General features: G+C 40.2%; 2 protein-coding genes across 2 annotated transcripts in view; both read right to left on the reverse strand.

Annotated features, from left to right (window-relative positions):
- The window catches only part of URH2 (uridine-ribohydrolase 2), a 29,952-nt gene extending 20,791 nt beyond the window's left edge, over positions 1-9,161 (reverse strand). The window contains exons 1-3 of the mRNA XM_089139886.1: positions 8,738-9,161; positions 8,407-8,522; positions 8,204-8,263 (exon numbers count right to left, since the gene is read on the reverse strand). Of these exons, the coding sequence (XP_088996012.1) occupies positions 8,204-8,263; positions 8,407-8,522; positions 8,738-8,789 (228 nt within the window). The 5' untranslated portion in view covers positions 8,790-9,161. The remainder of the gene's footprint in view (positions 1-8,203; positions 8,264-8,406; positions 8,523-8,737) is intronic.
- LOC149028984 (uncharacterized) lies at positions 9,067-9,897 on the reverse strand. The gene is made up of 2 exons (XM_089138525.1): positions 9,276-9,897; positions 9,067-9,170 (listed from the first exon to the last, which is right to left on the reverse strand). Exons 1-2 carry the CDS (start codon positions 9,895-9,897, stop codon positions 9,067-9,069), a joined length of 726 nt encoding a protein of 241 aa, XP_088994651.1.
- Positions 9,898-10,353: the final 456 nt, after the last annotated feature.

The following is a 10,353-nucleotide window of genomic DNA, read 5'->3' on the forward strand; positions in this document are numbered from 1 at the left end:
CATCTTTTCTATGCTCGATTTATTTGTATGATGCTTCTTAATTAGTTAATTGCCAACATTCAGCACCATACATTATAGCTCATCAGTTCCAAAATATACAAATATCCCCAGACATAGGCAGCCAATATGACTCAATCACAGACACCACTAGCAGAGCTGAAGTAGGATAGAAGACTGAGACCACTAGCAGAGCTGAAGTAGGATAGAAGACTGAGACCACTAACAGCCACAACGTGATGAAATGAGTGATATTTACCATTGATGTATGGAAATACAGATGGATTGAAACCTCCAAATACCAGCATAAACTGATATAATCAAGCAGTTCAGCCATCTTGTGATGTAACCAGGATTGCCCCCTATAGGGCAAGGCAGAAAGGAGGGCCAAATCAACACCCTCCCTGCAGCCCTAAAGGGTGGCCAATCCCTACAAGGGGCTCATTTTGATAGCCCCTTTGGAGTCCCTTTGGAGTCCCAACTGGCCCCGAAAAGTTCAGCATTTTATTACATCCCAAGATCTACCTTTTTGCTTCTGATTTGAGTAATTGGTTAGAGTCCTAGTCTGTTCAGGAATCCTAGTTGGAATCTGATTTTCAAGTGGATTCCTTTATAAAGTAGGAAGCTTAATTTTGCAAGTCACTATTCGTTTAGGAGTTTTAAATTAAAATTCCCCTTCTAGTTCTTTGAGTCGAGTCTTAGTGTGACAAGGAATTCCTATCCAAATAGGAGTTGAGTTCTAGTCCAAGTATTCTTATGTTATTTGTTGAGTCGAATTATGATTTCCTTCTTTGTAAAAGGCTTTAAATGTATCCCTCCACATATGTAACAGACGGTTGATTATTATTGAATAAAGAATTAATTGAAGGAATTGGTTGAAGCCATGGGTTCCCAAGGAGAGAGAGCCCACGGCTTCTAGAGTTTACTAATTTTCCGCAATTCACAAGCTTTCTCCCTCTCTCTCACTCGTGGCAGCATTGGACTAATGCCTTCTTGAGCAAATTCTGCATTCCCCTTCTCTTAAAACTAGTAAGCAAACATTCCTACCCTTCCCTCTTCTACCCCCTTCCATCGCACCCTTCTTTTCTATTTTCTTGGATTTTCTTGAATTTTTTGACTTTTCTGAAGACCCAAAACCAAAGGTCAGATCTACGCCAATCTAATCGTTAGATCTGTCCTAAACTTTAGGAACCTTATCCCCCAACCTTAGGGACCTTAGACCCAAGTTTGACCCCATTTTGACTGTCTGATTTCAAAATATACTTGTGTTCTAGAGTTTTGTACTTCCAAGGGCCCTAAAATCAAGAACCTTAATATCTTTTAATTTAGGCATCCAAACCCCGAGAAACTTCGGGGGATCATATCCGTAGTATTACCTACATTCCTTCAAAGTTTCAACTCATCTTGACAACAGTAGACCCCAGTTTCCCATCTCAAGGAATTTACCCCATATCTCCCATGGGATGGGTAATGTATCCTTGACATTCTTAGAAAATATTTGACCAAAACATTAACCTAAGCTTTCCTGCTAGGAAATCATCCCTTCACAACCCATATCACAAGGGAGCCCCATATCCCCTAAATTCACAAAACCCTAGACACGATAAATTCTAAACACCTTAAACTTCCTAAACCTTAGACCTGAAATTTCATTTCTAACCTTATTAACAAAAGGGTTCAGATCAGGAAATCATCAAATCCTAGACCCGTAGTCTTCTGAACACTTGCCAACCCATTCTAAAACCCTAGAATCTTCAAATCAGCCCTAAACCTACAACTGCAGGGTGTTTAGACGCTAAAACAGCTCCTTTCCACTGGAAAATTACCTGTAAACTTGCCCAACAGCTGCGTTTAAACCCTAAATTAAGGGTCCTGAAGATTGGCCACTGGTCTGGGTTACATCATGTGGCTGCAACAGAACAGCAGAAAATCAAAATTACAATTGAAAATTCTACACCGCCAACTTCAGACCTTAGTCTTTGTTTTATTCCCCTCCTCTCTGATGGCTCCTCCTTGTTAGCCCTATACCCCACTTCAGCACTTGAATCTGGAATCATATACTGGAATTCCGCCCTAATCCAACAGTTCCTTGAAACCAGGCCCTCCTTCAAAATTGTTAAGGCCTCACTCTCTCCAAGGAGTGGAAAGTCCAGGGCAGCCTGTATCCCCGATTGATGCAGCCTCAGATGCATCGATTGTTGATTCTAGTATTGAGCAAAAGGTTATTCCTACAGGTCAATCCTATTTCAATAGTATTAATAGGTGGTTGGGGGGAAAGAAGCACTACATCTAGGAATCAACAACACAAAAAACTTTGTTAGATACCCCCTACCTTATCGGATCGGGACTAACAATTATGGTTAGGACAGAAAACATCCATCTCGTTCGTACTTTGGATACCCGTATAACCATCAAAGACTGTTGAAGTGACTGATTCCTCGAAATAAGAGGTGTTGAGGACAAAGAAACTGTTGGAGTTACCTTTTTTATCTAGTACCTACATGCATCTTCCTCCTCAACAATGACCCATCCTTTTCAAATTTCACTCATTGACTAACAAAAATGTTGCACTGGATGAAGCCCCCTAGCTTGATGGAAATAAGCCCCTTTTCTTCAACAGTGGGAACCATCCTCCAAGCTCCACAATCTTGATTTCAACTCATTACCTCTGTGGATCACCCTCCTTGACCTCCCTCTAGAGTACTGAACAAGGAATGCATTAGTCGCACCAGGTCAGTTTTGGAACCCCTCTTCAGTCTAATGCCTGCACCCTCAGAATGGACAGTCTATCCTATGCCATTACATTTGTGTACCTCTCTGCAAAACTCCCCACCCCTCCTTTGTCACCATGAAAGACAGAGATGGTTAAATAACTGTGCAACGGAAATAGGATTGCGTTCACCCCCCCCCCCCAAAAAAAAAAAAAAAAAGAAAAGAAAATTGTGTCCACTGTCATTTCTTCGGTTTCCCATCTCCTCTAAGCTATGGAAAACCTCTTAGAGCCGCTGGTACTCCAACGCCACTGCAAACTGTTGCTGAAGCCGTCAATGCACCTTTTCCCCTCTGTCTCCACTGCTGCTGAGGACACGAAGATTTTCTAGCCTCTGGCTGGCCTCTGCCAAGCTCCCAGGCAGATTTCCCAAGACCTACAACATATGGTCCCTCATCTAACCTAAGCCCTGCTCAGATCGCTGGTCCATCCTCAGAGTTGCATCCTGCTTACAATGCTCAGTCCTCTGCTCTTGTCAATTCTCTGGACCCTTCTGCTAAAACCATTGCAAAACTCAAAGATTACCTTTCTGCTGTAGACCTGATTGACTTCGCCTGCCCTACCAGCTCTGGTATTTCCTTTCAAGTCCTACAGCTTCTGCAACCCTTGATGTCCATGTTCAGCAAGCTGCAAATTTTCTGAGCTCGAAGACCCCCTATGCACTGACCAAGCTCCTGATACCTTGCCACCTTTGCATTTCCCTAAAGCCCTATCCTGCAATGGTCCCCAATAAGGTGAGATCGCTTCTCCCTCATCTACTTCCCCAGGCCCCAAAACTTACTCCCTATTATCTCCCTCTCTCTAAACTTCGATTTTCCTCCTTCCTTCTCCTTCTTACCTTAGCTCCCTCTCCGTTTGGCCCATGATCCCTACACCCACCATTACTCTGGTCCCGCCTCCCCTCACCACCTCCTTCCCCTCCATGTGGCCCATTCTCCCTCGGCCCTCCACCTTAACCCTGGGCCCATCTCCCCATCTCTCTCCCCCACTTCCTCTCCCCACCCACTCAATCCCTTAAACCTGTGACCCAGTCTACCCCCAGGCCCATTCCTCCCTTCCACTCTCTCATCCCAACCCTCCCTCCCCTACCCCCTTTCTAGCCCCTCAGCACATAGCCCATATCCCTCCCCCTCAACTCGCAAACCAACCCATTCACCCCCCCTGTTACCAGCTTGACCCCACTCCCAATTAACCCTTTTGATCCCATCTAATTCCCCCAACCCTCCTCCTAATGCCCTCTCCTCCCCCCATTCTCACTCGTTCTCGTCTCCCCCTCTCCAGCCATTCCGGTGCTTCCTTCTGATTAGGGATTACCCAATTTTCTTATATATAGCTTGGCCAGCCCCTTCTCCGTCACTTGTTCCCTACCAACTCCATCTCCGAGCAGCCTATGGGCCTTTTTTGCACGACAAAGACGTCTTTGAAGGGACTCCCAAGTTTGATAATCCTGCCCCTTTGTATGCTTTACATCATGTTGGTTGTAGGAGAAACAACCTTATTACGAAGGGACACTACAGCAAAAGGTTTACAGTCAATGTTGTGTAAGAAAATCCTAGTGGTAGTGCTAACACCTCTATTACCTACTGGATGACCCTCCGTTACTACTATTATTGTTACTGACAACAATGGGAAGTTACCTATGGACAGTAGCTCCAAGATTAAGGACATGTACGTAGCAAAGTTCTACTCTGTTAGACAGGAATCAAACATAGTGGTTAATACTATAAGGAGGATAGCACAGCTGAAATGACTAAACCATACCACAAAAGTTGAGCTAATGGCCGTTAATACAGTTCCAGAAAGTTTCATAGTAGCTCATTTCACACCGGAGACTGATCTTGAGGTGGACCATATCAATATCATGCTTCCATACACGGGTTCAAGAAGAGAGGGTCATGCAGTTATATTCCTAGATATAATGAGTGGCTAAATTACTGTTTTGCGCTAAAAAACTTTGGTGTCCATTGTCCATGGTACACATGGCAAGAAGTTTCGGCGAAATATCACTGAAACTCGGCAATATTTTGCTGTTTTGGTAAAAGGTGAAACGACATTAGCATTAAATCAGTGATATATCTGTGAAAAAACTCTAAATCTCGGTGAATGGTCGAAAATTCGATTAACTCAATGATACATCATGGAAAAACTCAAAATCTCACAAGGCCCATAGGCCCATCCTAGTTTGCCAAGTTCATAACCCAATTGGCCTTAACTCAATTAGACCCACGGCCCACCCCGAATATGAGGAGTTGTCCTCATTGCTCTCAAATTGAACCCCCCCTACTAAAGCAATTAATATCACCCAAGCCCAACCTAAACATTTCCCATCTAGCTCGCCCAACCACACCTTTTTTCTCAACCGAAACCACCCAAAAATGTCGGCCAAATTTCGTTGACATTTCGTGGTTTCGCCAGATTCACCAGGGGGCAAAACCACTAGTGTTAGCGAAACTTCAGACCATGATGGTACAAATTTTAACCAAAATCTTGGTCGAAATCTCTGTTTTTTAAAAAACCAAGATGAAACTTGTGTTGAATCAAAACATACGAGATTTCACAGGCTTCAACTGTTTCGCCTAGTTTTGCAACTTTCGCCGAGGCTGTTTAGACACCAACCCCTTTTTTCTTATTTTTTGTGCTTTCAACACATTTTTGACCCAGTTTCAGTCACTCCTTGCCTTCCATCACACCATTTGCTCCTCCTTCGGGGATTTTGGAAGATTTTAACAAGAGTTATTCCAAACTTAACATTTTCTGATTTGCTTTGTTGAAGGCTTAAAAATGGTTTTATATCGCTATGAGATTAACATATCTTTAGTCTAGGGCTATGATCAATGATTTTGCGTGGTTCTAATTTACAAAGTTTGTATTTCTTGCAGCCTCTCATGTTAGTGTACTTGAATAATAACTTTTCCTTACTCTTTTTGCAAATATCAATTCCATTGTATTCATTATGCTTTAAATAGGTAGTAGGCAAGAAATTAGATGAAAAACCATCAGAAAAAGGGGCTGCAAATTGCCATTATGACTTGCAGGGAAAAGTTTCAAGTTTCGACCAACATTTTGGTTGAAACCACCATATCTTGGCTTATGCCCACGTTGAAACCTGCCTCAAGACCGAGGTTCCAATCCTTGCCGTGGTCCTAGATTGCAGGAGCTAGACAAAGCTAGCACAAACTATGTTATCCACCTTTATCATTGTCATATGCTGTATATTAAGATTTCACAAGGAATGAACCTCTTACAAAGAGCTGTTTTCCATCTCCCACTTCTATATTTACATGGACACTTTATTTTACTTTTTAAAATTTGTTAGTTAAATGGTTGAAGAAAATATTAGGGAGGGGAAGGGGAGAACCCTTCCAAAACTATATGTACTACCAAACCAGCAGAAAATAAAAGAAAAAAACTAAATAAGGATGCAACCAATTTGCATCACTGCTCTTACCAAATTTGGCATGACTGACAAAACATATTTTAATTAGAAAATTATCATATACATTTTCAGCATAAACATCACCATCAAGCTAGCTTTTATGTTTCCCTCCAAGCATTAACCAAATATGGACTCTTTTACCTTCTAATATACGATATGTTGTCACCTGTTGACTAATCAGGGGCAAAGGTCATCAATAGACATCATCACTCTTAACTGCTAAAATTCAAGGTAAGATTCCACTGCTGAACCTAAAGAACGACTAACCTAATCCCAGACCATTCAATTGAACAATCCTCATTTCCTACAACTGGATACCCATTCATATAATGGTGTTAAAGTAACCAACATTTTCAGTGGTTATTGGGATAGTTTGTCATTATTTAAACAAATTAAACAGTCAACCGCTGGGCCCAAGTAATCTCGTATATTGGATTTCAAAGAATGGACTTACGACTGTTGATTTATTTATGTCTCCACCCTAATCCACTAGATGATGACAAAGAGAACCTAGACCATGGATTGGACATAAAATCAGTTCCTATATATATAAATGCAAGTATTAATGGATTCCACCTTGTGTACAAAAGAGGTGAACTGAATAGTCGTAACCTTCTTCTGATCGGACCTTGTCTTATCTTAATCCCGAAATTTATTTATGGCAGGGAAAAACAGGTTTTTCAAGTACACTGAAACTTGAAATTGATTTATATGCAGAATGTCAAGATTTACCATCACAGGGAAAAGAAAGAAAAAAAGACCATGTTATCATAAAATGGGGAGCTTAAAAGTTAAAAAGGTAACAATTTACAATTCCCTGATTGCAACAAAATTTTCCCACTATTAATAACAATTGCAATTAAATCATTAGCAAACTATTTACACATACCATTATGCCCAGAATTACATCCAATCATGATCTGATAATTTGCCATTTATATTTTCCTACTGCAGAGAGCAGATTCCATATCGAGCATCTCTTATATATATTATAGCAAGCATCATACATCCAGTGCATTAATAGACCAAAATGCATGACTTTTAGTACACCAAAGTCCACAATGTTTTGAGCGAAAGATAAGGACCTCTAAGATCTAAGGACCAATCATAGATTATAATAGAGAACCATTTTCTTAAATAATAGACAAAAGTTTATTCAAGATTCTCAAATGATCTTGTCCATTGAAACACAAATAAGAATAAAATTATTAGCATGGTGTGATGACAATATGAACGAAGTGTTCATTCCATCCCTAGTTGCCAATGAGTTAGGGTATAAACCATAGGACAAACAATCTACCAACAACATTAACACAAATTAAAAGCATTAAAATTGGTCAATTTGGATCTAGTAAAAAGGGCAAACCCAATGCCTAAGGCTTCCACAGAAGCAAAGTCAGGGGGGGGGGGGAGATTTTCCTAGCTGGAACAACACTTCCTCCAATTTTTATACCATTAAATAAAGTGCTAGGTTTGATAATGGGAAAGGAAATATTTTCTTACTCCCCATTTATTTTAACTATAATCGAATTTTTATCAACAGGATTTTGAATACAGAAACTTGGTAATGGAGGCTCTTAAAATCCTTCTTGTTTATATAGTTCAAGCTTTGCCTAGTAGTGATATCCATTAATACCGAATTACAAAATCATCTAAAAGTCAGTCATCACGTTAATTTTTTTATAAAGAAATCTGGTCCAAAACATTGTCATAAACAGTGATGGCAACTGAAAAGTAACAAACAAATACATGTTTCAATCAGTTATTGGAGCTGGAAACCCATCCCTAAAGACATCATAAAGACTTATGTTTACAGCCAGATTTGTGAATAAAGTCATCAACTTCTTTGATTAAGGAACATTAATTTGTCATCAAACTTCAGTACAAAGAAGTTAAAAATACCTGGAAGTATATTTCTTCTTGGATGAAAAATTAATCGCTTATCACAAAGGAAATGGAAATTCACGGAAGAAAATTATTACAAATAGAATTAAACATACTGTGATTGTAACATGAGAACCCTCAGCCACAGGAATATCAGTCCTCCCAGCGGTCTCCAACTAAACCAGAAGAGAAAAATGATAAATTTTCCAGTTAAAAACGAATTAAATATTATTCAGAATTGCCACATCACTCTAAAATGTAACTTATTCCTAACCTGATTCAAACAAAATTATGGATTTAAGCGGATCAACTGACTAACCAGATGTAAAGCATTCCTTGTGGCCAATGTCGTATAGACATTACCATATATTGTTGTCAACCCAATCACATCCACTTCTGGCGATTGCAACGCCAAAAATATCGCCATAGCATCATCTGCATGCATCGAAGGATCAGAGACGAGTAAAGAGAAATAAGTGAAGTAAGATACGGGATATTTGAAAAGGAAAAGGAACTGAAGAGTTGACAATAAATGATCTGCAGAAACATAACGGAACACATGGACATAGGACCTCCAGATTGATATGGAATTTCACAGAAAGTAAAGAAAATTGAGTAGGAAATGACTACAGGATTGGGAGAAAGCATACCAATACCAGGGTCAGTATCGATGATGATCTTCTTCAATTCTCCAGTGGCCATGGAATCGATTCAAAGATGAAAAATCAGATTAAAACCAAATAAATTAAATCTTTGAGTCTCTGATCGAGTCGAAGGGATTTCAACAACTACAATAATTAGTGGAAGTGCTGAGATTATTGGTACGCGAGGCGCAAGTCAGTGAAACGATTGACGTGGCACTCAAAACATTTTCCCGACCTTCCAAGGAATCTAATCGTTTCATGCGTTTCTTTTTTTTTTGGTAGAAATAGGTCTATATATTAAGCGTCACCCACCCAAGGCATCAAGATTACACAAATCAAGAAACAGACACAGCCTGACCAGCAAGGAAGTCTGCAACAGCATTACACTCCCTTTTAACATGACAAAAGGAAATACTCTGGAGGCTAGATGCTAGAATCACTACATCCCAAACAAAGTTTTGAATGTCCATTGGAATCAACTCCAATTTGGTCACAAAATCAATCACCTCCGCAGAATCTGATTCCATCAGGACATTTCAATAACCTTCCTCCAGAGCAAACAAAATCCCTTCACGAATAGCCATAATCTCACCAATTAAAATTATGTCGAAATGGGCTAGGACCGCAAAACCCTTGATGGGCTTTCCATCCGAATCTCTACTCACAAGGCCCAACCCACTTCCAACATTATTGAGAGCGGCATCCACATTAATCTTCACAAAATCGACTGGAGGGCACGACCATCGGCATCGCCTGAGATCCTCCGAAGCTTCATCTCTTCGAACGGAGTTGTCGCCGTCGCCATGCACGATGGAGCATCTTGAGAACTCCAAAGAGTCAGCCACCGCCTTTTCAACTACCTTCTCCGGAGGCCACTGTATTCCTTCAAATATCAGGTCGTTTCTTGCTTTCCAGATTCTCCAGCAGGTATGAGCAATTAGGGATGAAGCTTCTCTGTAACCCTTTTTGTCTTTCGGCAAACAACTCTTCCACTCACCAATCGACTTATGTAGCATGGGATTGGCTGGTGGTAAGAAGGACAAAGGAGAGGCGAACCAAACCCTTCGTGCGAATTGACAGTCCAGCATAATATGATCAGTAGATTCCAGTTCACCGCATCTGCTACATCTGAGATCGAAGTGTTCAATTCTCTTTGCCAACTCCATAGCTGAAGGTAAAGCCTCTGAACAAGCCCTCCATAACATGTGCTTAATTTTTGGTGGGGAGTTTCATGTGTTTCTTACCCCAAAGAAAACAAAAAACAAAAAACAATCGTTTCACTTTTTTAAGGTAAAAGAAGGCGCTTTATATTATATGATTAATTTAAAATACAATCATAGACGGAAGTAAACTTGTAAACGAATCGGATTCAGCTTGGATACACCAGAATCCAAATAGCAAAACCGTTATCCGAATCTGGATTCAAATCCGAATCTGGCAGAAATTTAGAGAAGGCATCTGGAATTCGAATCGGAACTTTATCGAATATCCGATAATAATCCAATCCAATAAACTACCCGATTATTGATTGGTGATTGTCATTTATTTATTTTTTATTTCTGATTTCCAATTTCTAATTACCGATTACCGGTTTCCGAATCTGATTAATATTAATTCCTTTT

The sequence above is a fragment of the Hakea prostrata genome, chromosome 1, assembly GCF_041222555.1.
Source record: "Hakea prostrata isolate BN-2017 chromosome 1, UWA_Hpros_2, whole genome shotgun sequence".
Classification (NCBI taxonomy): Eukaryota; Viridiplantae; Streptophyta; class Magnoliopsida; order Proteales; family Proteaceae; genus Hakea; species Hakea prostrata.

Excerpts from the sequence above, each read along its gene's own strand:
- LOC149028984 (XM_089138525.1), bottom strand. The coding sequence starts at position 9,897 with ATGGAGTTGGCAAAGAGAATTGAACACTTCGATCTCAGATGTAGCAGA. Across the intron at positions 9,171-9,275 it reads TTTGTTTGCTCTGGAGGAAG|TGATTCTAGCATCTAGCCTC; the intron begins GTTATTGAAATG and ends TTTGGGATGTAG.